We start from the raw sequence: 27,602 nt of genomic DNA on the forward strand, positions 1-27,602 counted from the left end.
CTAAGAAGTTTGGATTTATCCTTTTATGATGGAGGAGCTGATGGAGGCTTGTGTGTCAGCTGGAGATACACAACAGTGTTTCATGAAGTAGATTTGCAGGGCATCATCTTAGGACTAAATGGAAGGGGGAGAAGAGTGCCCTAATGCTTCACCCTGCTGTTCTAGGGCAACATACCAGGCACCGCCCCAGATGGGTCCCTAACCCCAGTTGTAGGATAGCAGCCCACAGATGGATTTCCCAGACAATGAGATTTATTAGCTCATTAGTGCATCCATATCAGTGTGGTTAAATCACATGCCACATTTCTTCTGAGATTATTAGTCTGGAAAAGCAAGCCAGTAGATACTGGCTCATTAGATGAGCTCAGTGTTTCCAATAAAGAATAAAGTACGTCATTGTTTATCACTCAGAATGGTAACATGGCAAGCTTCAGTTCCAAGTCAGAGCAGTGCTCGGTGGAGGGGAGAGTGAGCTGAGCAACCAGTGACTAGCAAGCGCCTCACACAGCGGATCTCCAGTAGCCCAAAGCACTGGTGTTTGTGCATTTGTGCCGTAAGTCCTTTTTAAGCCTCTGTGTTGGGAATCCAGAGATGAGTCCCCAGACCATCTCATCCCAAAGCCGATGGATACAATAGTTCCAGGAGAGACTATCAGAGATGCAGGAAGACAACCAATGACCAGTTTGACCAATTGGGGATGGTTGGTCTACCCCCGACTCTTGTTATCATTCCTTTCATCCTTGATTATCCGGAAATTAGCACTCAAAAAAGCTAGAGCTTCGGGTTTCCTCACATCTTCCCATTACTAAAGGGAATAACAGTAAACTGCTTTGAGAACTGTTTTTGAGCAAAGTTAATTTTAACTGTTGGGGGGGGTGGAGAACCACAGGGGGGGGGAAATCCCAATTTTCCAAAGAACTTTATAATTTCTCTTAGAAGTTTCATTCATAGTTCCTTCTGTTCACTTCTACAACACTGGCTCCAGCCCTGAGAACTCTGTTCTTATCTTCTAATCTGTGTGATTGATTTATCGGCCTCTCACACCCTGGGTTGTCTAGAAGTGAAAAACTTGAGGGCCATGTGTGATCACTCACACATGTAATTCCAGGTATTTGGGAGGTGAGGGGGTTGGTAATCCAGGACAGCCTGAAAAAAGAGTGAGTGAGAACCTCATCTCCACCCACAACAGGGACCAGGGGATTTCTGGCTCTAACCTTAGCTATACAAAAAGCTATAGAGGATCATGGTCTAAGGCCAGCCCTAGGCTCAAACAGGAGATCCTATGTAAAAAATTAACAAACACAAGGCCTGAGGACATGGTGCAAATAATAATGTGCCTGCCGAGTAACCTTGAGGCCTGGGGTTCAAACACTAGTACGACCAAAAGAGAGAGAGAGAGAGAGGAAAACATGTTAATAAGGACATAGCGCTGTGCTCAAATGGTTGAGCACTGTCTTTGAACAGAAAAGTTGAGGGACAACACCCAGGCCCTGAGTTCAATTTAGCCCAAAAAGAAAAACATATTAAAGGATTCACCTTCCCCCAACTTGAACGGTTTGGAGAGTGTTACCAATGACAGTCAGCTGCCCCCGTGAGCCCAGCGTGCTTCCCACTTGGCCTGGCTATGTTGTGCTTGCCAAATGAGTCGTTTTCAAAGATCAGGTGAGTGTGGAATGAGAGCCTCTGGTTGTTTCTATGTCTAGGGTACGAATTATGTCATAAAATACTCGCCAGCCTAGGAAAGTACTTACGAAGATCTCTGCCCTTTGCCAGTGAACATTAATCAGAAGTTGTATTACTTTAGTCAAGTAATGCAAAACATGTTGGGCCCTTGTTTAGACGCCACCGTTCGTGGATTGTCCTCAAGGACAATCTGGGCGTGGTACTCAGTAGGCAGAAACTGCAAGATTACCTGTCCTCCCTCTTTGTCAGCGTGTCCAGGCTCATTTTTGTGCGACACATGGGTGGCGTCCTGGCAGTGGCTAACATCCGAGGTGGCGGTGAATATGGAGAGACGTGGCATAAAGGTGAGTCATTCCCTCTGCAGCCGCCGAGTGAAAGTTGATCCTTCCCTCCTGGACTGAAGCGAAGTGAGAGGCTAAGGGCACTGAAGCAAAAGGAGGATGTTAACGCATTGAAGGCAGAGTCTCCTTTGAAGTCAACTCTTTTTCTCTATGGTCTTGAATAATGAAGCAGACATTTGGTAGAAGAATTCCGAATAAGACCAGAATTAAAATTTGAGGTTCTTAGGAATCCATGCCTTCTTAATTATCTGCATCTGAAGGGGGACTTTGGTATTTTTTCCCCCTGGTGGCCTTGTGTTGGCAAGTTAGCATTCGTCAGAGCAGGTCCTGTTTTAAAGGAGAAACCTCATGGCTTTCCTGTTCCCAACATAACTGAGAGCAGGTGTCCTCCAGGCCTGGAACTGGAATGCCGCTCATGGTGTGTCAGGTTTAGACACCACATTGCAGTTGTTTTTCTTTCCTGGTTTGCTTTGGTCTTGGTTCCCTGACCGCCGTGAAGCATGTATTCAGCACTCAGCGTCATACCCCAGAGAGGCAGGGTTTCTCAGAAGAGTCATCTTTCACTTGAAAGCTCTGCCTCCTCCGTTTGTTGATATGTGGAGCCAGAATTGAATTTATAGACTGTCTGCTGGCCTGGCGTGGGCCTCCCCTTCCTTGGTGCCGGCTCCTCGGGGAGGCGGGTAGAGAACAGTCCTTTGGCGCTTCCAGCTTCACGCCTCCCCTGCTGTCACTTGTAACAAGGCCTGTGGGGAGGAAGGTGACCACCATTTCATGGGGTTGGTCAGCAGCACCAGACCACAGGAGTCCGCTTCTGAGACCTCCCTTCGCACTTGTACATCTACTTGCCATCTCGTGAGGCCTAAGCCTCTGAGTTTTGTTTTGTTTTTTTTCCACTGACTTGTGAACGCAGGGATGAGCCCATGAAGCGATCTTCATTAAGTTTTAGTACCAAGATGCAGGAAAGGCCCTGGCCATCCAGCATGTATCCCAAGGGCTAATGTTAGACACCACACTGCCAGAGCATCCTAGCAAGACTGAGTGCTCCAAAATACCCACGGGCTCCCAGCTACCATCCATCACTTGGATGGTTAGTTCATTGTCTGCTGCCATCCCTAATTATCATGTATTTGACACTATATAGATTTCCCTGAAAAATGTTGACCTCTTAGTAGAGTTTATCTACATTAAAAACCATACTATGATATGCCTGAGAAGAGAATTCAAAATTTCTACTGGACAGCCATATGTAGAAGACTGAAATTGGGCCACTATCTGTCACATTGTACTACTATCAACTTGAAATGGATCAAAGACCTCAACATCAGGCTTGCAGCATTCAAACTACCACAGGAAGAAGTAGGAGAAACAAATGAGAACATATTGTCATAAGCAGACATTTCCTGAGTAGAGTTCCTGGGACTCAGCAAATTGAAGAGAGAATTGACAAATGATTATATCAAGGTGTCTAAACAGCTAAGGACAAAGTTACTAAACTAAAAAAAAAAATCCTACAAAATAGGACATTTTTACCAGATATGCATCTGTCAAGGGCCTGATATCCATAATATACAAGGAGCTCAAAGAAAGTAAACACCCACTCCAAAATCAATAACTCAATAATGGGCAAAGAAGCTTAATAGAGACTTAGAAGAAACAAGAATGGCCGGTAAAGATCAGGAAATACTCAAAATTCCTGGCAATAAAGGAAATGCAAGTCAAAACAATATTGAGATTACATCTCACCCCAGAAGGATTGACCATCAACAAGAATACAAACAACAGATGCTGATGGGGGAAACTCTATTACATTGTTGGTGGGAATGTAAACTAGTACAACCACTCTGGAATACAGTTTAGAGATTCCTCAGAACCACCATATGGTCTAGCAGTACCATTCTTGGGCATCTACCCAGAGTCAGGACATAGTAAAGATACAGCCCAGATGCCGTACAACAGAAAAATGGGTCAAGGAAATGTGATACATACATAACAATACAATTATACTCATCTATTAGAATAATATGTCGTTTGTAGGGAAATGGATGGATCTAGATAAAATTGTTAAGTGATGTCAGGTTCAGAAAAACTACACATTATCAGATGTGGAAATTAGATCTAAAATATAAACATACATGATAACATGGGGTTATAGGCATATATACACAAATCAAAGGATGGTATATTTGGAGGAGTCCTTTGAACAACTAGTGAACTGTTATAACAAAATATCAGGAAGCTAAAACGTGTTTGGGAAGAGGGACCATGAAGGAAAGGTACATGAATGGAGAGAGGAAGGGTGAGCAAATGCAGTCATTACATTTGATGTACATTATGTAAAAATTATGTAACTTGAGAGTAGGGATGGGGAAAGATGGGGGAGAACAAGAGAACGGGGGACATTGACCAAGATGGATTGCACCGATCAGCTGAACTCTGGAATTTAAACCCCTTTGTGCAACTAAAATGAATACTTTTCAAGAAGAATAGACTTTCTGCATACCATACATTTGATTTGCATCTCACAAATTCATTTACAAAGACTCTACCCCTTGGCTCACCCCATTTCCTGTCTAAAATAGTATGTAGTTGGTTATTCACCCACATACCTCAATGCGTGTGTCTCCTTCGCCCAATCCTGTGGGTCCCACAACCTTCTGAAAGAACTGAATTCCCCCCACCAGCACCTGAGCTCTCCGGCACCGCCATGTTTGGGTAGACAAGGTGCCCTTGAGCCTAGCTCGCTCTCCCTTTCCCATCTATTTACTAGATCCAACTTCCTGTCCCAAGCTTGGAAGTGGCAGCTCAGAGTCTGACTGAGATAAAATGTGTCTTGACTGCTTCATAAGCTTTCTCAAAAGTTAGGCAGTGAAAGGACCAGAAAGGGACCTTTTCCAGTTATAGAAAGCCTAGCATCCAGAACACGGGCAAATCTAAATTTCACTCTGTCTATTGAATTTAAAATCTAATGCCTTTTTAAAAATAGTCATCTACCCCCAGTGATATTCCTGGAAGCAAATCTCAGCTGTTCTAATTCACCGATAATTTCTTATTAAAATCTTAATAACATTTGTTTTGATGAGAAAAAAATTCCTTCAGTACACTGGCTCCCGGTTTAATTGAATCTCTGCAGAAGTGGTTCATCTCCAGTATCTAATTACATCGAGGCCCGCCCTTTGTTCAGCGGCTGTTATTTCAGGGATCTGTTCCTCTGAGCACATGCATGCCTTTGGCTTTTGGCCTTCGCCGTCATGTATTTCAAGACCCTGTGAATGTTCCTCTCTTTAAGCAATTTCTTTAGCTTAACGCATGGGAAGGACTAACAGGTGGTGGAGTGTGGATTTCCTGGGGAGGTGTGTGAGGTCTTTAAGGAGTCACGCAGAATCCCGAAAGCCTCGCTCATCACTTACCCATCTGGAACTCCCACAGAGAGAAGGGGTGAGAGGTTGCCGCCTGTGTGACCCCAGCACCGGCTCTGGGCCAGGTGCCAGCCCCCAGGGTGATTGCCACGAGAGGTCTCATTTTGTTCTGACATTTAGCATCCCCAAAATAGAGATGCTCTGAGGTCATATATTCCTCACAAAAGAGAATCTGTTCTCTTTAGGTATTTTAAAGTTCTAGACATTTTTAACAAAACACAAATTTGCTAGATGGATCACCACTATGGTCTTAGTGGTAAGTTTCAACAGTATATGCCTTTGAGGCATTTCTGTAAGTATGGTTTTTGCAAGCAGTTTAAGATGAAGCTGTGGGCCGCAGTCCTTTGAATTCCATTCGGGCTAAGCTTATTCTGTGTTGTTAATTGATGTGTCTTTCACTTTGGCACATTGTAGGTGGGATCTTGGCCAACAAACAAAACTGCTTTGATGACTTTCAGTGTGCTGCCGAATATCTGATAAAGGAAGGCTACACGTCTCCCAAGAGGCTGACGATTAATGGAGGTTCAAATGGAGGCCTCTTAGTGGGTAAGAACAGAGTTGTTCTCATTGGACTTCCTACCTGACTCTCGGGGGCTTTTCACATACTCTGGGCAGCTCCGATTGACTGTGGGCTTCACAGAAGAAAGCATTGGTACACTAAAAGCAAAACCCATTTGTACATGGGCATCTGATAAATGACATGCAAAGAGACAGGTGCATTATCTAAACTAACTCTGCAAAAGCAGAGTAACATACCCACTCAAACATGGGACGGTGTTCCAGTCTAATACTAGGGGGGAAGTCAGGAGATGAGTTCATTCTTGTGTCTTTTCCTTTGAAGATACAGAATCAAATAAAAACCTGAATTCCTTTTCATACGTTTTTCTTCCAAGGAAATATATGGTCTTTAAAAACAAAATATTCTTTCAGACTGGTGATATAGCTAAGTGGTAGAATACTTGTCTGATCTGAGTAAGTCCCTGGGTCTTCAGCCCTGACAAAAGTAAAAAAAGAAAAGAAAAAAAAGTGGAGGTAAAAAGACAAAGAAAACAACTTGTTTAAATCTGGAACGAATATTGATTGAATTCTTAAATGTCAAATTTTGTCCTTCCAACCAGTATTTATTGGACACCAAGTACTGGACATGGGAGTGAACAGAACCTCTGTAGAGCTTTCCCTGTAGCCACAGGCAGCAGTCTTATATCCTGGTGGCGCTCAGTGAAGCCTGGAACGGGAGGCCAACCCAAGTTGGACCTTATCCCATGCAGAGCACTCTCCCTACTGTGTATGGGGTAAGCCTTTAGAGAATTAGGAGAGCTCCATCTTGCTAAAAAGTGGCTTGGGTCAGGTTGTGTCACTGGAGGTAGCAAGAAGGTGAGATCTGAAGTATTCCAAATTTGAGCTATAAGATTTAATGGGAACAGACACTGACTACCAAAAATCCATTCATGGGAGCATTGTGTTTGGAATTGACTGGTTCACCCAATAACTCCATTATGTTTTTGAAGGTTTATGTCCAGGAATGGGTCTGTGTTTGTTGACAAGTGCCTTCAGCAATCTGCGGAGATGGAATTCCCCCAACAAGTTCTTGCTTATCTTAGAAGTATAAATTTCTAATTCTCCCACCCCCAGGAAAGAGTCAGCATCTCCAGGGGTAGGACTGTTGTTAATAAGTGCTGAAATAAGAACTAGGGAAGGACCTGGATTTTTTTGGAGATATAAGAAAAGTCCAGATCCTTTGCCTAACTTCTAGTCATATGGCTTTAACAGGCTCCTCCCATGCCTCCCTGATCCTATTTCCATCCACCTGAACTCCACAGTGGCCAAGCCCATGCTTTACTGTAACTGCTCACTTCTTTATCTTTGAAACTAAATTTGCTTTTATTCATTCAGTGGTACAAGCTCATCCTAGTGCCAAGTACATGGTAAGTATTCAATAAATTCCTGCTGAATGACAAAATGATTAAAGGTGCCAAAAAAAATTAATAACCAGTCAAGAAGATGTGACAAATTGGCTTTAAAGCTTTGAGCTACATTTCAGACCCTGTTCTGCTTTGGACTAGCTCTGAGACCCTGAAGGAATTCCTCCCTCTTCCCCTTTCAGAAGATCCTATTGCTTTCTGAGTAACATTCCCCCAGTGAGGTTCACTTTGAGGAGCCAAGCTCTATTCTCAATAAGAAGCCCACCTTCCCCCACCCCACCCCTATTGGAAATTTAGGCGAGTGGTGGTTTCTGATGGTTTTTTCCTTGTGCTCTAAAGAAAAAGGTAACCAGGGTTTGAAGCTTTGGTTTTATTTAGTTAGGTGTTTAATGGTAGAATGCTTCCTTTTCCTGTCTATCTTGGTTTCTTAGCTACTTGTGCAAATCAGCGTCCTGACCTCTTCGGTTGTGTGATTGCCCAAGTTGGAGTCATGGACATGCTGAAGTTCCATAAATTCACCATCGGCCATGCCTGGACCACTGATTACGGGTGCTCAGACAGCAAGCAACACTTTGAATGGCTCGTCAAGTATGTAACATACGTATGCTCTGTTATGTTTTTCACATAGTCAGCACCTTTTATGGAGCATGTTAGGCTTGTGCCCCCACAGTCAGCCTTTATTACTTGAGATAGGTGATTTTTTGCCTGGACTGGCCTCAAACTGTACTTCTCCCCCTTTCCCACTCCCTACACCTAACCTGAATTTCTTTGAGTACTTTAAACTGCTCAATTTTGTTTTCTAAGGGCAAAAAAAATATGTTCACTTTAAAGCTATTTTGAATGCTCGCATTGAAACGCCCTGGTAAAACATACCAGTAAAAGCCGTATGTCCAGAGAAATTATATTTCAAATCAGTGTCAAGACTATAAGCATCTAGAGGAAGAAGTCTTTTGAAAGCTCATTTGAAAATTCTGTTGTACATTAAAGGCAACAAAACCTAGTAATTCCAAAATTAATTTGAAAGTTAAAAAAAAGAAAAGTCCTAAATGCCTTTTCTGAGTACTATTTCTACCTCCGAGTTCAGTGTTCTACTCCTGCTCTCATGAGGTGACTGCCGGTAAGCATGGAGCTCAACCCCACACATTGGCGAGCTGCTGTGCTCATCCCTGTGCTAATCGGCTGCAGTCCTCCTAGGCTGGTAAGCCACCGGTCCCTTGCCACACCAGTCTTTCTTGATTGTCCTCTGCTTTTGATAGCCACAAAAGTGGATAGTCACCTGAGCACTGTGGCTCGTGCCTATAGTCCTAGCTGCTCAGGAGGCTGTAACCTGACGGTTGTGATTTGAAGCCAGCTCAGGGCAGGAAAGGCCATGGGACTCGTTCTCCTATTAACTGCCAGAACCAGAGTGGAGCGGTGTCTCAAGTGGTAGAGCACCAGCCTTGAGCAAAATAATCTTATAAAGGACAGCTCCCAGGTCTTGAGTTCAAGCCCCCATCTAGGCACCCCCAAAACCCCCAACCTGAACAGTCACAGAAGTGCCTCTGCCCTGCAGGTATTCCCCCTTGCACAATGTGAAGTTGCCGGAGGCGGATGACGTCCAGTACCCATCCATGCTGCTCCTCACCGCCGACCACGATGACCGCGTCGTCCCGCTCCACTCGCTGAAGTTCATTGCCACCCTTCAGTACATTGTAGGCCGCAGCCGGAAGCAAAGCAACCCCCTGCTCATCCACGTGGACACCAAGGCAGGCCACGGGGCTGGCAAGCCCACTGCCAAAGTGATCGAGGAAGTCTCCGATATGTTTGCATTCATAGCACGGTGCCTGAACATCGACTGGATTCAGTAAACGGGATTCCCGCCCCCTCCTGGCAGCCGCAGAAAACCTCAAGGGCTTTCACCATTCTGACCAAGAATCCAGGGGCAGAATGCTGCCCGGCCTGGTACTGTTCCTCCACTCACGGACTCCAGCCGAACACAACCGGCCGGGGAATTTTATCTTTTCTAGCTTTCTCCTTTTTAGCAAGCCCTTGGTATTTTCTTTTTCCACCTTATCCAGGCACATACTTTAAAAATGGGGGGACAGAAAGCATGTTTGGATAAAAAGGTAAATGACAACAAACACGTTGGGAATACTAAGTTGCAGAATTCAGGGTCATAGTTGGGCATACTCATATATATATAAAACAACTCAGTGAAATTTGCATCTATAACCATTACCTATCCTTAATAAATGGGAGAATTCTTCTCATGAGAAAGACTTCATTGCAATACTAATAAATGCTATTTAAGAATGGAAAAAAAAATGGAAAGCATTATTTTTTTAGTTCCTTTAAGAGGCAAGCATCAGAATGCACTTGACTATGGGAATAAAGCATTTTAAGTTTAGTTTCTAAACAGGAAGTCACAGGACATTATTCGCACTGGCAAGAAATTGACTTCCTCCTTTCCAGTTCCCTGCTTCGTAGAGGTAGCTCACTTGTCTGCTCCAGTTTCCACTCAGGTAAAGATCTGATCCAGGGCTCTTTGGTTTGGATGCCTCCTTTTAAAACTGTAGACAGAAGATTCTGGATTCTTTAGCTCTCTCACTGTCTGTGTATTGATTGGGTTGTAGAAGTGTCCCTGGAAATCAAGAGTATCTCAAGACCACAGAAGTCAGCTGGAGTCCTTTATCCCGACTTACCATACCCAACAGAACCCAACCCTTTTCCAACCTTTCTCATTTCCAACCCTTTGCTCTCCCGTAGACTACTTCCTAGAGAGAGAAATGGTCAGACCCCAGCCAGCTCCCTGGGGTCCAAGTCCAGCACTGGCAATGAAGGGAACAGCAGCAGGGATATGCCGCCATCAGTACCCCGGTCACCATGACAGCATGACTTCCCTCCCAGTTACATCCCCTGCCCTGACTGCCATTCATCTTTGGGTTCTTAGAAGAACACACATTCTTTGCTCAGCTGAACACAATAAGTATGTACACACAAGCCCTGAGCAACAGTCGATGGACCTGGTGCTTGATACTACACAAGACAGGGTCTATAGGGACAAGTCAACCCGGAGTATAAGTCCAGGTTGAGCCACAGCTCCACTTCCAGCTTTTTGGTGGTTAATTGGAGGTAAAGAGTTTCATGGACTTTGCTGGCTGGGCTCAGATCTCAGCCTGCTGATAGCTAGGATTATAGGCACGATCCACCAGCACCTGACTTCAATAAATGGCTATCTCTAACACCCAAGTTGTGAGGATTTCACTGTACCCCACTTACTACCAGTGAGTAACAGCTTTGATGATACTGCATCTAGCCATTTATAAAATCAAAGGAGCTCCATTCCAGCCTAGGGGACTGAACATTGACCCCAGCCAGCTGTGATTTCTCTGCCAGAAGAGAACAGTTTTGGACAGCACCTTCCCCGAGACTCTAAGAAGTCAATATACCATTCCTCAAACATACCCATAATACCTGTTTCAAAGCGTAGTGTTTTTACAGCTCACACAACAGTGTTCCTTTGAATATCACTTTAGGAAATGCCGATTTAATTTATAAGTAGGAATTTTTTTGGTCTTGCTTTATCAGGTGTGATGAAATATTTTGCATGAGGCATCTTATAAAACAGATCATAAGATTCATTATTCTAGTAAACTTGTACTTTTGTCACTAAGTCCTTTTTTTTCCAAGTCATACATATGCGCTGTTAAGTTTCCTTCCCTCTTCACATCCCAATTGTGGTAAAGAAAAAATTAGATGCCCCATTTTCTATCAAGCCTATCACTATATTTCAATCGGAAGCTTCCCACGGGTTTGATTTTTTTTTTTTCTCCAAGAGTGGATTCTGTTACTGTCATTTGCTGTAACTCCTCTGGAGAAAAGCCGGGTCTCCAGCTACAAGTGTAGAGACTAATGAAAACACCATCTACCCAGAGAGACATAGTACCAGCTGGCTGAAGGGCACCCTCTCACCAGCATGGCAGAGAAAACAAACAGTTGCCCAAGGAGGCCAATGACTAGACTGAGCGAACCATCTCAGGTGCATATAGCCAAGTCCAGTTCACCCCGTCAGAGCATTTTCCAGTTTGCACGTCATCTAACAGTTCTTATCCACGCAGATCACCTACACATGTGTGTTGATTCTGAATTACAGTGTCATGCCTGGATTCACATCCCAAGTCTGAACTGAAAAACAGCAAAGGAATAAGTACCAAGCATCTAATTGGCCTCCAATGATATTTTCCCTTTCCCAACCTATTTTTTTATATGTAGATCTTAGGAAGACAACTGCTCCCTCCTGCTAAAGCTATCTCTTTTATTTTATACGTGGGAAATAACACTTAAGACTGGGATCCTTTGCAGAGCTCTCGGGCAGACTTGTACCCTGTGCTCTGTCCCATACTGCTGCCTCGTGTTGATCTAATAAAGTGTTTGGAGGAAAAGTGTCTGGTGCCCAAATGCACTAAACTGCCTTGTCACAAGATCTTGCTGAACACGCCAAGAATTTGTATTACCTTAGTAAGATTAATCAGAGAAAGACTTTTAACTAAATGGCATATATATATACATATATTTCACATGTTGTAAAACTTTACAGTTAATGTTTCATAATACTCCTACAAAGCTTAAATGGTTTTGCTATGCATAAATGGTTCCACTAAATTGGAAAGGTTACATTTCAGCTCAGGAAACATGTCCCTACCCCCATCTTTGTGAGCCAGTCTTAGCTTTGCAAGCTCCCTGGGAAAGACTAAAAGGTGGGCTACCAGTAGCACATGCTGGAAAGCTGTAAGGGGGTCTTTAAAGAGGCAAAGGTAAAAGCCAACCTCCTGTGGGTCATGCCTGTACTCCTAGCTACTCGGGAAACTGAGATCTGAGGGTCACAGTTCGAAGCCAGGCCACACAGGAAAATCCATGAGACTCTTACCTCCAGTAAACTACCAAAAATGCTGGAAGTGGTACTGTGACTCAAGTGGTAGGGCACTAACCTTGAGTAAAAGAAGCTCAAAGGACAGTGCCCAGGCCCTGGCTGAGTTCACGCACCAGGACCAGCACACAAAAGGCAAAGACTATAGACTGTAGGAGTTTAGGAGAGTAGCGTGAAAACTGAGGCTGATGACTGAGGAGACCCTAGTCCCCATTCCAGGGGCTGGGAACACAGAGCGGGAAAGCTCTGGCTTTACCAAATTGATGCATCGGGGATGAAACGTGTTTCTCCAGTGCTGGTCTGTTAATGTTTGTCTTCACATACTCTAGTTGGTGAAAGCCCAAGGTCCACCTGCCAGAAAGTAGGCAGGCAGGATAGAAACCCTGGGGCTGGGCTTTAGAGATTATGTCCCCTTGAAATTCACATTTGGAATCCTAATTCCCAAAACAAATTAGGAGGTGGGCCTACGGGAGGTCATTAGGTCCTGAGGATACTGATTACAGAGGTCAGAGAGAGCCCTCATCCCTCCCACCACGTAAGGATCCACAAGAAGTTGCCATCCATCTAGCAGCTAAGAAGTTGGCTCTCTCCAGACACCAAATCATTAGCACCCTGGTCTTGGATGGCTTAGTCACCAGAATTGTCAAACTTCTGTTTATAAGCTACCCAGCTTGGCATTTTGTTATATTGGCTCAAACAGACTAAGATAATAGTCTACTAACAAGATAATAAACAGGAAATATCTCCGGAATTAAGCGCTTTAAAGAAGCAAATCAGAGCAAGTGACTAGCCAATGCAAGGAATGCTATTTCAGTGGAAAAGATAAGGAATCTATATTTGAACAAAGACCTGATTAAAATGATGAGACAATCAATGGACAGGTGGGGGAGGAGGGGAAGACTAGAAGCAATGGACAGAGCTCAGGCCACTGAGGAAGAGCAAGGAGCATGGTGGAGCCCGGAAGACAAGCTGGAGGAAGTAGACTCAGCCCAGAAGCCACTGAGGTGAGACTGAAAAAAAAAAAAAAAAAGATGAGGATGTACTGGAATAGAACAGGAAGGCCACCAACAGAGCAGGGTCCTAGCACACTGGAGGGATTTTGGAGCCGAGGTCAATAAGAACTCACATATAACCACCCTATTATGAGCCTCAAAAGTATGCAAAACAGAAGATGCCAAGTACAAATGACCCTGCAAGGATGGAGAGCATCCTGCCTGCACAATGTGTGGCCTTAGAAATCATGTACATGGAAGGTACATTCCATGCATGTATGCTTCTTGGCTTTCTGCAGCTGTCTACTTCTTATAGCCCTCCAATGATGTCATAAATACCCTAATGGCTATTGGCAGAACAGAGATTCTCCAACACCCGATCCATGTGGGTGAAATGTCCAGGAAAAGCAATTCTAAAAAGACAGAATGTGGAGCAATGAGTTAAAGGGCAGAGATGACATTAACTGCATATAAAGGATCTCATTTGGGGGGATGAAACTTCCAGAACGGTATCAAGACAATGGGCAACCTGGTAAATTTACCATCGTGAAACTGTTCACTTGCTGCGAGAGTTTTGTGTATGGAAGTATACTTAAGAAAAATTATCAAGCAGGGTGAAAGCAAAAGGAACCAATAAAGTTCCGTGGGTAAGCAGCATCCAGCAATCGCCCCCCTGGAGAACTGCAGTGTCACATGGGAAAGGCAGGTGACCAGGAGGGACTGAGATAAAAAGCTTACATCTCAGCCTTGGGCAGAGAGCAGAGAGCTATTTTAAGGGGGTCCTTAGGTCAGAATTCCCATCTCCTATTGAGTTTTCTCCTTCGATCAAAAGTGAAGCCTGCAAATCCCTGTTCTGAGACTGCGCCCTTTCTCACATTGCTGGCTTCACTGTTCCCGGGAGCCCTGACCTTCTTTCTGTCCCTAGGACTGTAGCCGGGGACACCAGACAAGCCAGCTCTGTTACCAGAAAGTACAGATCTCTTGGTTTACCTACTGAGCAAGAGAAAAATGTATGGGTGGCCCTCTGTAGAAGTTAACAATATCAAATAACCCTAGGAATTATAAACAGCATTATTTAATGGTGACGAATTTTTTTAAACTTTTACATGTAGTTGATAATGAAAATAAACTCGTTGTAGTGTCAAAGCACCAAAGATTTTGGTAAGTTATCAAAGGAAAGCTTCTAGCCACTTCCATGAGATAAACAGAGACTAACATGAAAACAAGATCAGTGCTAAAATATTAACAACCCTGTCAGACATTAATGGTTCACACCTATAATCCTAGCTACTGAGGAGGCTGAGATCTGGAGGTCATGGTTAGAAGCCATCTGGACAGGAAAGTCCCTGAGATTCTCATCTCCAATTAATTACCAAAAAAACAAACAAAAGCCAGAGCTCAATGAAGCTAAGGAACAGTGCTCAGGACTTGAGTTCAAGTCCCAGTAATGGCACACACAGGAAAAAGCAAAAGCACTAATTCCAGAGAAATGATGGAAGTTAACACAGACAACAGTATGTCCTGTCCCCCGGGGATCTTCAAGTCGCGCAGTAATTGACCATTTTCCATAGAACTCAGTCACTAACACCTCATTCCCCAAAGGTGTAAAGAAATTTCCTCGGATTCATTGAAGGAAGCTGCTAAATACAAATGTCTCTGAGAGAAAAGTAACTGGGAGAAGTTTAACCATTTGCTAGAAAGTGTACTTTTGAGGGATCTTGCTGTTTCCTAGAGAATCCCAAGGCTTTGAGAGATGATAGCACTCGGGTGAAAAGGGTTTAGGATTTGTTCAGGAGAGAAACAGGAGGTGTACCTGGGTGGTATTTCAGAATGTAAATCAGCGAAGAGATACTTGCAAAGGAAGTTTTCCTGCCTCTTAATCTTGCTCTTGGTGCCCCACCCCAGGAGAGCTTTGCATGGCCTTACCTGTCAGTCAAAGGTCACCTCTAGCAGTCTCACAATGTTAGACACCCTAGCTGAGAACGCTGGGCCCATCTTAAGTGGTGAGAAAGGAAAACCATTAGCACATAGGAGCCAGAACCACGAATACTGGCTCCGTTCCATTATACGTTGTCCCAAATGCCTATTATTTTACCTCCAGTAAAAACCCCAAAGTTTCTTTGAGTAATATTTACTAATGCCTTTCAATTGTTGCAAAATAAATGTTGCATGCGATTTTTAAAACTCTGTAATTAAGAAAAGAAGAGCTGTGCTTCAATTGTAGCAGTTGCGTATGCTTTGCATCCAATTTCTCCAATGATGGCATCTTCCATTGTCTTAGTACTAATTACCAAACCTAAAATCTATCATTATATCTATAGTACAAGTCATTATATCTATAGTACTAGTACTGTAGTACTAGTCATTATATCTATCTTACTAGTCATTCATACTCCTTAAGTACAGTTCCTATTTTTCCATTGACTGTCCTTTTTCCACCCCTAAGGCCAGCTGTGCACTTGTCATGATTCCTTAGTCTCCTTTGGCAAGTTTTTTGTTGTTGTTGTTTTGTTTTGTTTGCCAGTCCTGGGCCTTGAACTCAGAGCCTGAGCACTGTCCCTGGCTTCTTTTTGCTCAAGGCAAGCACTCTACCACTTGAGCCACAGTGCCACTTCTGGCTTTTTCTATATATGTGGTGCTGAGGAATGGAACCTAGGGCTTCATGTATGCAAGGCAAGCACTTTGCCACTAGGCCATATTCACAGGTTCCCCTCCCCCCTTAGTCTCCTTTGATCTGTGACAGGGCCTCTTTTAGTGACCATGATATTGTCCCTCATTTTGAGTGTCTGATGTCTTCTCATAACTGATGCAGGTGATGCATTTTGATAAGAATGTCCCACGTCAGGTTGTGTGTCTTTCCTAACAGACACAAGGAGTTGGTGTGTTTTATCACTGATAACAACTTGGAACATGTGGCTAACATGATATTGTCACTGGATTTTGGTGTGCAGGTTAAGGGGCCAGAATATTCTTGGTGTAATTGGAAAAAAAAAAACTCTCAAGGATAGACAGAAGAGATGTTAGGTGCTTTACTGATGCAAAGCAAAGCAAATGTCCACTCTCCAAACAGGAGAGTGGGCAGGCAAGACTCAAGCTTCTGTTAGGGTCTGCAGACATAGAAGTGGTCATTACTAGAAAGCTGAGTTATGTGTTGCTAACTCCTCCCACATATTAAGTGGGAGTTTGGGGCTTTGGCAGTCACACTGGGGTTGCCATTTTCTGCAGGCTGCAGGTCTGCAGGACCCTATGGGAGCATGAGTCATGTCAATCAAACAGGATGCTTTTTAAACCACCACCTAACTCCCTGATCACTGTCCAGTTGCTCCACTATAAAGTGACAACCCCTCTAAGATGACCTTATAACCTATCAATAGTTACATTTGGCTGAATTGTGATTCATAAACACCACTTTGGAGGAAAGTATTCGATACAAATTATAACAGATGACGTATACAAAAAGAGTGCCTGGGGGCTGGGGATATGGCCTAGTGGCAAGAGAGCTTGCCTCCTATACATGAGGCCCTGGGTTCAATTCCCCAGCACCACATATACAGAAAATGGCCAGAAGTGGCGCTGTGGCTCAAGTGGCAGAGTGCTAGCCTTGAGCAAAAAGAAGCCAGGGACAGTGCTCAGGCCCTGAGTCCAAGCCCCAGGACTGGCCAAAAAAAAAAAAAAAAGAGTGCCTGTACTCCCACCTCAGGGTATAAGAGTCCTTGCCATCCACCATGCCCTTAAGTCTGGAAGATGTCTTGATTTTTTTTTTTTTTTGGCCAGTCCTGGACCTTGAACTCAGGGCCTGAGCACTGTCCCTGGCTTCCTTTTGCTCAAGGCTAGCTCTCTGCCACTTGAGCCACAGCGCCACTTCTGGCCGTTTTCTGTATATGTGGTGCTGGGGAATTGAACCCAGGGCCTCATGTATAGGAGGCAAGCTCTCTTGCCACTAGGCTATATCCCCAGCCCAGATGTCTTGATTTTTGTTGTTGTTGTTGTTGTTCTTAAATCCAATCATAACCAAATTGTACCAATCCTACCTTGTATCTACACCTCAAATATATCCACTTTACTCCTTTTTATGCTCCATAACCTGTCTTCCTGACTCGAGTTTGATTCTCCTCCAATTCCATCTGCTGACTGACTCCAGCACTTAAAAACTCAAATCAGACGAGGTTGTTTCCTGCTCTGCGCCTCCAGTGGCTTCTCCCGACCTTGGCAGCGGTTATCTCTGCAGTAAATCCCAGATGGGACCTTCTGGAATGAATGGGTGAGCAAATGATCCCCTGGGGAGTTGAACAACTTCATCTCCCAGCGACAAACCAAGAACCACCTGGAAAGCTGGTTAAAACTGCAATTCCATGGAGTACTGCCCACAGACATGCTGACTCAGCAGGAGGAGCTGGAATCAGGACTTTTAGCAAGCTTCCCAGATGACTGATGGTAATAGCTACAGAATCACCCATTTTAACACCTGTTTAAAAATTTGTTCCCTTTATTTTCTAACTTTCTGTAATGCTGTGCCAATTCTGTTGTGACTTGAAAACGTACCTAAAATGTACTTAAAATAGCATGATGTTAAAGATTTTTTTTTTACTTACACTCAGCTGGAGTCAGGCACAGGTAGCTCATGACTGTGAACCTAGCTACTCTAAAGGCTAAGATCTGAGGATGGCGGTTCAAAGCCAACCCAGACAGGAAAGGCCTTGAGACTCTTATCTCCAATTAATGATCAAAAAGTCAGAGGTAGCACTGTGGCTCAAGTGGTAGAATGCCAGTCTTGAGCATAAAAAGCTCAAAGACAGCACCCAAACCCCAGTACTGGCATGCATACGTGTACACACACACACACATGCACATGTGCACTTATAAACATGAAGCCGGGTGAACCTGTAGTCTAGGCATTTTTTTAATGCCTGTTGAATTTGCACATCTAACAAAGATGCTTTATTACTATTCTGGTGTGTGTGTGTGTGTGTGTGTGTGTGTGTTGCTAAATGTTTGTACCAGTCCTGGGGCTTGAATTCAGGACCTGGGCACTGTCCCTGAGCTTTTGTGCACACAGCTAATACTCTACCACTTGAGCCACAGCTCCACTTCCAACTTTTTGTTGGTTAATTGGAGATAAAAGCCTCAGGCTGGGAACATGGCCTAGTGGTAGAGTGCTTGCCTCATATACATGAAGCCCTGGGTTCGATTCCTCAGCATCATATATATAGAAAAAGCGAAATATAGCGCTGTGGCTCAAGTGGTAGAGTGTTAGCTTTGAGCACTCTGGGACAGTGCCCAGGCCCTGAGTTCAGGCCCCGGGACTGGCAAAAAAAAAAAAAAAAAAAAAAGCCTCACAAACTTTCCTGCCCAGTCTAGCTTTGAACCACAATCATCAGATCTCAGCCTCCTGATTATAGGCAAGAGCCACTGATGCCCAGCTGTTATTACTATTTTTTAAGTGAACATTTTATTTCCTATGATCAAGAAATGTAATTCCTTACTGGTATGAATGATCATCATATGAAGTCCTTTTTAAGGTACTGGGACTCGAACTCAGAACCTCATGCTCACTCCACTTGCTTACTCAACTAGACTTCTTTCACTTGAGCCATTCTGCCAGCCCTGTTTTGGGGGAGATGGAAGCTTCACAGACTTTTCTGATCAAGCTGGCTTTGAACTGCAATCCTCTTGATTTCAGTCTCCTGAATAGCGAGGGGTACGGGTGTAAGCCATCAGCGTCCAGCTATAAAGTCCTGTTGGAAAGATTCCAGCCTCCACCAGTGTGTGGCAAAGACATTTACCAAGCTCTGGTCTGAGCAAGGCAGTGTGATGGGTGACGGAGGCATAAGAAACAATACCTATCATGTGCACTCCAGGCTTTGAAAGACAAATGCACTTCACCTACTTCCAAATATGTCTAAGTATTCATTTTCAATAGCTCCAAGTTGAAACAAAAATTAAGCACTATTGGACTAGAGATACAGCTCAGAGGTCGAGTGCTTGTCTAGAATGCACAAGACTCTGGATTTGATATTATTATTATTATTATTATTATTATTATTATTTGCCAGTCCGGGGCCTTGCACTCAGGGCCTGAGCACTGTCCCTGGCTTCTTTTTTTTTTTTTTTTTTGGCCAGTCCTGGGCCTTGGACTCAGGGCCTGAGCACTGTCCCTGGCTTCTTCCCGCTCAAGGCTAGCACTCTGCCACTTGAGCCACAGCGCCGCTTCTGGCCGTTTTCTGCATATGTGGTGCTGGGGAATCGAACCTAGGGCCTCGTGTATCCGAGGCAGGCACTCTTGCCACTAGGCTATATCCCCAGCCCTCCCTGGCTTCTTTTTGCTCAAGGCTAGCACTCTGCCACTTGAGCCACAGCGCCACTTCTGGCTGTTTTCTAGATGTGTGGTGTTGAGGAATCGAACCTAGGGCTTCATGTATATGAGGCAAGCACTCTTGCCACTAGGCCATATCCCAGCCCCTGGATTTGATCTTTATAAGGTTAAAAAAAAAGTTGTCAGAACATCTCCAAGCACCTATATCAGACTTATGAAAGCCTCAGCTAATAAATTCCCACAGTAACCTTTAACCCCGTTTTTGTTGTTGTTATTGTTTTGTTTTTTTCTTAAAATCATATGGTCTAGACCAGACTAGCCTGAAACCTGCTATGTAGCAGGATGGCCTTAGATTTATAATCCCCCTGCCGCAGACCCCCAAGTGCTGGGATTACAGGCTTTGCACCACCCTGCCTGGACTCTCATTTTTAAGATAGCAAAATACATTTTCCACCAGTGACATTTAAAGTTCAGGGCTGGGGATGTAGCTCATTGGCACCCGCCCAGCATGTGGGAGGCCCTGAGTTCTATCCCCAGCACCTCAAAAAGAAATTAAAGTTCAAATTGAATACATAATGTGAACAAATATTTTATCTTCCAGAAAAAATAATAGGAGTGGCATTTAACTAGAGTTTGTTACAGGCAACCTGCACCTGCCTCCACTTCTCCTGGTCTTGTAGGTTTTTCCACTGATCACTGTACTGAAAGGCTGAAACAGAAAGAAGTCTGAGGAGGAGATGGGTTTTGGAATATTCTGGTCCAGTCCCCTAAACTCCTCCAAGTCAAAATCAACTCAGAGGGCCACAGTCAGCTAGAGAAGTTTGGTTAACTTTTCTTTTGATAAATGTACATGTATTTATACATATGTGTACAATTTGTAAGACTTGAAGTTTTCGGTCTATGACAGACTTAAAGAGTTGCAGAATCTGGTGCCGGTGGCTCATGCCTGTAATCCTAGCTACACAGGAGGCTGAGATCTGGAGATCAAGCTTCAAAGCCAGCCTGGGCAGAAAAGTCTGTGAAACTCTTATCTGTAATTAACCACCAGAAAATGAGAAGTGGCGCTGTGGCTCAAAGTGGTAGGGTGCTAGCCTTGAGTGAAAAACTCATGGATAATGCCCAGGATCTGAGTTCAAGCCCCACAACCCCCACCAACAACAACAAAAAGGAGGTACAGAGGTTTCCATATTGTCCACACATCCTTTATGCCTATCTCTATTAACAATCTTTATCTCAGTGGTGTATTTACTACAACTGATGAACCATCATCACCCAGAACCTATAGCTGACACTCAGTACCTTAGAAATCATCTATGCTTCACCGATCATTCCTGCCCCACCAAAACCCCCAGCAACTGCTGGCATTATTACTGTCTCCACAGGCTTTTCTTTACTCAGAATGCCATGTGCTTGGAATTATACAACTATAGCCTTTTCATTTTGGCTTCTTTCATTTAGTAATATACTTTCAACTTTGCTAGATCTTTTCATGGTTTGAGGACTCATTTCTTTTTACTGCTGAATGATCTTCCACCGTCTAGGTGCCACAAGTGTGTCTGTTTACCTACTGAAAGGACATCTTGGTTTCGTTCAACCTTTGGAAGTTAAGAAAAAAATTGCATTCAATATCTGTGTGCAGGTTTTTGTGTGGTATGTTAAGTAAATATTTTTAAACTTTTATTACAAAGTGATGTACAGAGGGGTTACCATTTCATAAGTAATGTAATGAGTACACTTCTTTTTGACGATGTTACCCTTTCCTTCCTCTCTCCCAGTTTTTCCATCCCATCCCCACCCACAGTTTCAGCATAGTGTCTGCTGAAGTTTTTAATTCCTTTGAATAAGTACCAGAGTGCAAATGCTGGTTTATTGGCAGGAGAACATTTAGTTTTGCAGGAAAGCTTCATTCCAGAGTGGGGAGTATAGGGCCTTTGATGGATAACAAAGTGCTTATGTTAAAAAAATATCCAGATATTATAGTTGGGCAAGGGGTATGGCTCAAGTGGTAGACTGCCTGCCTAGGAAACACAAGGCCTTGAATTCAAACTCCAGTGCTATTTTTTGTCATTATGTCTAGTTGTCAATATAACATGTGTGAGGTTTATCAGTCTGAGGTTAAGAAAATTGCTGCAGAGAAGAAATTGCCACTTCAACCCTGGCTCGCTCACATTGATTGTAGCAGGGCCACGATCTGTACATGGACAAAACTGAAACCATTTCCTCTGATGTCAGGATTTAACTCTCTCCACTATGATTTCAACACAGTGCTTGAATGCTTACAGCAATAAAACAAGAGAAAGCAATAGCAGAGATGAAAATAGAAGGCCAAATGGTCCCTGTTTGCAGATAACAGAATCCAACACAGACCCTAAAGATTACACACACACACACACACACACACACACACACACACACACACACACAAAAATCCTCTTCAACTGAGGGAAAAAACCACTTGGGCAAAGTATCAGAAAATGAAATTTAGACATAAAAAAGTATTTTTTCTATATGTCAATAATAAGCAGGCTGAGAAACAGATTAAGAAAATAATTTCAATTCCAATAGCCTCAGATACTTACAAAAAATAAAACCTTAATTTTGGAAGTGAAGGACCTCTACAACAAAAACTATGAAGAAAGGAGATAGAAAGGCCTCCCATGTTTATGAAAGATCAAAATATTATAATGGCTATAATACCAAAAGTGATCTACAGATTTAAATTTGATCCCTATAGAAAAACTAGATTCCTATTCACTTTTTACAAAAATCAACTAAAAATGATTCAAAGAACTTTAATACATGCAACTCTAAAACTAATATAGGATAGATATATACTTGAAGATTAAGGAGCAAACAAAAACTTTCTGAATAGGACTCTAATAACTAAGGAAATAAGATTTGAAAAAATGAGATTGCATCAAATTAGAAATCTTCTGCACATCAAAGAAAACAACAAATTGAAGGATAGGAGATAATCTTTGCAAGTTATTCAGATAAATTAGTAATACCCCAAACAGAGTAAGAGCTAAAAAAATAAACATCAAAAATAATTCAATTAGTAAATAGCAAAAGGTACAAATGGTGAAAAAAATAAATAAAATTTCACCATCCTTAGCCTAAAGGAAATGCAAACCAAACTGATGTTAAGATTTCTTCTCATCTTGGTCAGAATAATTATCATGAAAGCAAACAACAACTCAGGAGTCTAAGGATCATGGTTAGAAGCTTACCCAGGCAGGAAAGTTGTGAAACTCTTATCTTCAATTTACCACCAAAAAGCCAGAAATGGAGTTATAGCTCAACTAGTCAAATGGCAGTCTTGAACGAGAAAGCAAAGGGACAATGTCCAGGCTCTGAATTCAAGCCACAATACTGGCACCAAAAACAAAACAAAACAAAAGGTTATTACAAATAATGTGATTATAATGGGCGTCTAATTATTTCTATTGTATTCCTTCAGGTATGTGCCCAGGAGTGGCTTAGCAGGGTCATATGGCAGTTTCTTTCTTTTGCCTCATTATTACTTCATTTTTTTCTAAGACGTCTAGGCCTATATTAAGAGTGGCTAAAGTAGATATCCTTTCCTTGTTCCAGATATGAAAGGAAATATTTTCAGGTTTTTCCCATTTTATATAATATTGACTGTTAATTTTAAAAATATAGCCTGTAGTATTTTGAGGTATATTCTTCTATCCCTAATTTATTGGGAGTTAACACGGAGATATGTTGAATCACATTGGATGTATTTTCTGCATTTATTGAGATGATTGTATGGGTTTTGCTTTTCATTCTGTCTGTGTATTTTGTCACAAGTACTGACTTACATATATTGAACCATTTTTGTATACCTGGGGTGAATTTCACTGATCATGGTATGCAATCTTTTGATGTCCTGTGTGTTTTGGTAGTTGTTTATAAGTCCATTTCAACAATTTCAACATCCCTTCCAGGATTTGTTTTGTACTTACACTTACTCTAACACTTCCGAAGTGAGTCATGTTGGGGTTAGAGGGTTTGGGTTCTGTAGACTGATTAGGTCTCAGTGTTTAGTGACCACACAGCCGGACTATGAGATTCCTATGTGCTTCTGGGGTTTTTCTCTCCCATTTAGGTGGTACAGGATGGAGGGGGGGCTAAGATACTGGAGGTGGGTATCTTCTTTCCTCCAGGTCAATCTCTGATTCATCCCAACACATTTAGATTAATTTGTTCCTCCTGAAAGCAGGCTTCGTTAAGAACAAAGTGCTCTGGAAAGCATTCTTTCCAGTATTCTTTCCAAAATACATTTTCTGGTATTTTTCTCTCCCTCTGCCAAAAAGCAGAGAGATTCTTACTGTGAGAACATCAAGCTCCTGGCAAGAGATGTTCTCAATATTGTGGGGTTCCCTGTGTCTGAAGTTCCCTGATAGTTAAGTGCCAGAGGAGTGAATCTTCAGCAGTTTGCCAACTATAGATTCAGGCTTCCCACCCCAGCATTACTTCCCAGTTGTTCCCCCTGCATGTGCATCTCTGCTGTGATAGGCCAGAATGATGTATTTGCCTGCCTGTCTCTCCAGTCTTGGAGGCATAGTGTGCCCAGAGTCTACCCTTCTAAGAAGTGTTGTTGTTTTTTGTTGTTGTTGTTTTAGTCTGTTCTGCCTATTAGGACAGAATGGAGACTTAAGCTCTTTATATGTGAGATAGAAACTGGAAGCTATAAATGTATAATTTGTTGGGGGGGGGGGTACTGAGGCTTGAACTCAGAGCTTAGGTAGTGTCCTTTAGGTGTTTTTGTTTTGGTTTTGTTTGTTTTTTTGGCCAGTCATGGGGCTTGAATCAGGGCCTACATGCTGTCCCTGAGCTTTTTTGTTTAAGGCTAGTGCTACTACTTTGAGTGCTACCACAGCTCCACTTCCAGTTTTCTGGTGGTTAATTGGAGATAAAAGTCTCATGAACTTTCCTACCCTGGCTGGATTCGAACCATGATCCTCAGAGCTCAGCCTCCTGAGTAGCTAGGTTTATAGGTGTGAACCACCAGTGCCTGGCTTCCCTCAAGACTAGCAGTCTACCACTTCAGCCACACCTCCATTTCCAGCTTTTTGCTGATTAATTGGAGACAAAAATCATGTACTTTTTGACCTGGGGTGGTTACTAATCCCAATCTTCAGATCTCAGCCTCCAGAGTAGCTAGGATTATAAGCATTAGCCACTGACACCCAGGTTAATTTTTAACTTTTAAGAAAAACTACAGAATCAAATACTGAGAAATGAATTTTTTCATAGATAATACTTTTTTTTTTTTTTTTGGCCAGTCCTGGGCCTTGGACTCAGGGCCTGAGCACTGTCCCTGGCTTCTTCCCGCTCAAGGCTAGCACTCTGCCACTTGAGCCACAGCGCCGCTTCTGGCCGTTTTCTGTATATGTGGTGCTGGGGAATCGAACCTAGGGCCTCGTGTATCCGAGGCAGGCACTCTTGCCACTAGGCTATATCCCCAGCCCCATAGATAATACTTTTATGGTAATCAGAAAAATACAGATTTTTAAGGATAAGATCTTTATCAGAATATTGTACCGTATGAAAAAGAAAATTTTAAATTGAACAGTAATGAATTTTAAAATTCAATGTTCTCCTCAGTTTGAACTAAAAAAAAAAATGTAAATTCAATAAGCTCCAAATGAGTCACAAAAGTCAACTAAGAGAATTAATCAGGGATTTCCCCAATAACCAATTTTATACCACATGGAAGTTTTCATACAATATTAACACAGCCTTTTTTTTTTAATTAAATGTGATTGATTGAGTCATTACACTATAGGGCTAAACCACACTGCACTTTATTTATTTGGAGTGTATACCTTAAAAGAATTACAGTGATCTTTCAAAATTGAGACATGAAAAGGTAGAAAGCAGAAAAAGGGAAAGAAAGGAATCATAAAAACTCAAAAGAGCAAGAAAACATGTTAAGCACCTGGGATAAACCGCTAAAGTCAAGCACTGAATTTAACTGAATCTAACCTCAGAAGGCACTAAGATAAATTACTCTAAACATCAAGAGCTTCATTAGCTATGAAACAAAAATCTATTTATCTCAAAGAACTATTGTATAACACATGAGCTAAAGTGAGTGATTTTCCTGACTAATACTTTTTTCTTTAGCTCTACCTTCCTTCTGGGGTCTAGCCCTGTGCTACAGGGTCATATATGGTCTCTACCCTAGACTGTCACCTGATTCTCAGCTACTTTTTCTTACTCTATAGCTTCATGATCTCATCCTGAACTCAGCCTCTTGATAGTTCTAGGTGGTCCTACATTTCCTGAATTTCTTCAGAGAGGTATTTAAGGGTTTCTTGTCCTCTATGAACTTCTGAAGGTCAACTTCTCCTTCAGGGATACACCATGGCCAACGGGCCAACCTATGGATATTGATTTTCCTCAGGGACCCAGAATGGGCCAAATACACATCCCTTTGTTTCTATGTTTTATTCACCCTAGCACAGTTCTAAAATTGCCTGTTTTCCTTTTTACCTCTCCTTTCTCTCTCTCTTTCTCTTTCTCTCTTTCTGTTCTAGTCTGGATCTTGAACTCAGGGCCTGGACACTATCATAAGCTTTTTTTTTTGCTGAAGGCTAACACTCTACCACAGCCACAGCTCCACTTTCAGGTTTGTTTGTTGTTTTTTTTTTGGTGCTAATTGGAGTTAAGTGTCTTATGGACTTTCCTTCCAGACAGGCTTTGAATCATGATCCTTAGCTTTCAGCCTCCTGAGTAGCAAGGATTATAGGTGTGAGCCACCAGTGGCTCTTTTCTCTTTCAAAAAGAGTTCATATGCTGACTTATCTCATGCCTTGTCATTCATTATGATTTTGACTGCAAGAACTGCTCTTGACAAGTGCTGAAAAAATTTTCTCTCCACAATGCCTGCTTTTCAAAACTAATGCTTTCCTGAAGATTCAAAAGTCCTATTGTTGGGAGTCTATAACTGAATGTTGAATCTTTCCCTTTATATTCCTGCTATGGTCATCCTAAATCTCCCCGAAGCAACTGTGCAACCACAATTAGAAAATGCAAGTCTGTAGTAGAGTTTTACATTTGGTATTGTTATTCTTCCAACACCATTTGTTCTCCTTGAAAAGCCATAGTAACGAAAACCATTTGGTGCCTGAGGACTAATGGAACAATAGAAGACCCAGGAATGAACCGACTGACCTATAGACATCTAATATTTGATAAGGGAGCCAAAAAACATTGACTGGAAGGTAGCCTTTTCAACAAATGGTGCTGGAAAAGCTGGCTATACACATGCAGAAAACTAAAACCTTACATATCACTTTGCACCAGCATCAGTTCAAAATGGATCAAAAACCTAAGTGTAAAACCAGAAACCATGAAACATTTACAAGAAAGGTAGGGTAAACACTAGGGCTCCTGGGCATAGGTCAAAACTTTCTAGGTAAAGATCTAGAAACACAACAATTCAAAGAAAGACTTGATAAATGAGATTTCACCAAACTTAAAAGTTGCTGTATGGTAAAGTTCATAGCTAACAAGCTAATTAGAAAGCCGACAAACTGGGAGAAGATCTTCACTGGCCATACCACACACAAGGGCCTCAATTCTAAAATAAACATAGAACTCAAAAAATTAAGTTCTTCCAAAACAAATCCTAAAAGAAACAACTTCCCCATAATAAATGGGCTAAACTCTTAAAGAGAGACTTCTCTGAAGAGGAAATGAGAATGGCCAAGAGGCACATGAAGAAATGCCCATAAAAGAAATGCAAATCAAAACAACATTGAGATTCCACTTCACTCCAGTAAGAATGGTGATCATCAAGAAAACTAATAACAGTTGCTGGCAGGGATGTAGCCAAAAGGAGAACACTACCACACTTGGTAGGAGTGTAAACTTGTTCAACCACTCTGGAAAGCAGTGTGGAGGTTCCTCAAAAGGTAAACATAGATCTCCCCTATGACCCAGCATTTCCACTTCTGGTATTTACCCAAAGGATCATAAATAAGGCCATACTAAAGCTACCAGAACAACCATGTTC

The 27,602-nt window shown here is 42.5% G+C and overlaps 1 protein-coding gene across 1 annotated transcript in view; it reads left to right on the forward strand.

Moving 5' to 3' along the window:
* Positions 1–9,614, forward strand: part of LOC125357095 (prolyl endopeptidase) — a 95,605-nt gene extending 85,991 nt beyond the window's left edge. The window contains exons 12-15 of the mRNA XM_048353756.1: positions 1,933–2,027; positions 5,855–5,986; positions 7,794–7,950; positions 8,915–9,614. Coding sequence (XP_048209713.1) covers positions 1,933–2,027; positions 5,855–5,986; positions 7,794–7,950; positions 8,915–9,209 — 679 coding nt within the window. The 3' untranslated portion in view covers positions 9,210–9,614. The remainder of the gene's footprint in view (positions 1–1,932; positions 2,028–5,854; positions 5,987–7,793; positions 7,951–8,914) is intronic.
* The last annotated feature ends 17,988 nt before the right edge of the window (positions 9,615–27,602 follow it).

The sequence above is a fragment of the Perognathus longimembris genome, chromosome 9 (genome assembly GCF_023159225.1).
Source record: "Perognathus longimembris pacificus isolate PPM17 chromosome 9, ASM2315922v1, whole genome shotgun sequence".
Classification (NCBI taxonomy): domain Eukaryota; kingdom Metazoa; phylum Chordata; class Mammalia; order Rodentia; family Heteromyidae; genus Perognathus; species Perognathus longimembris.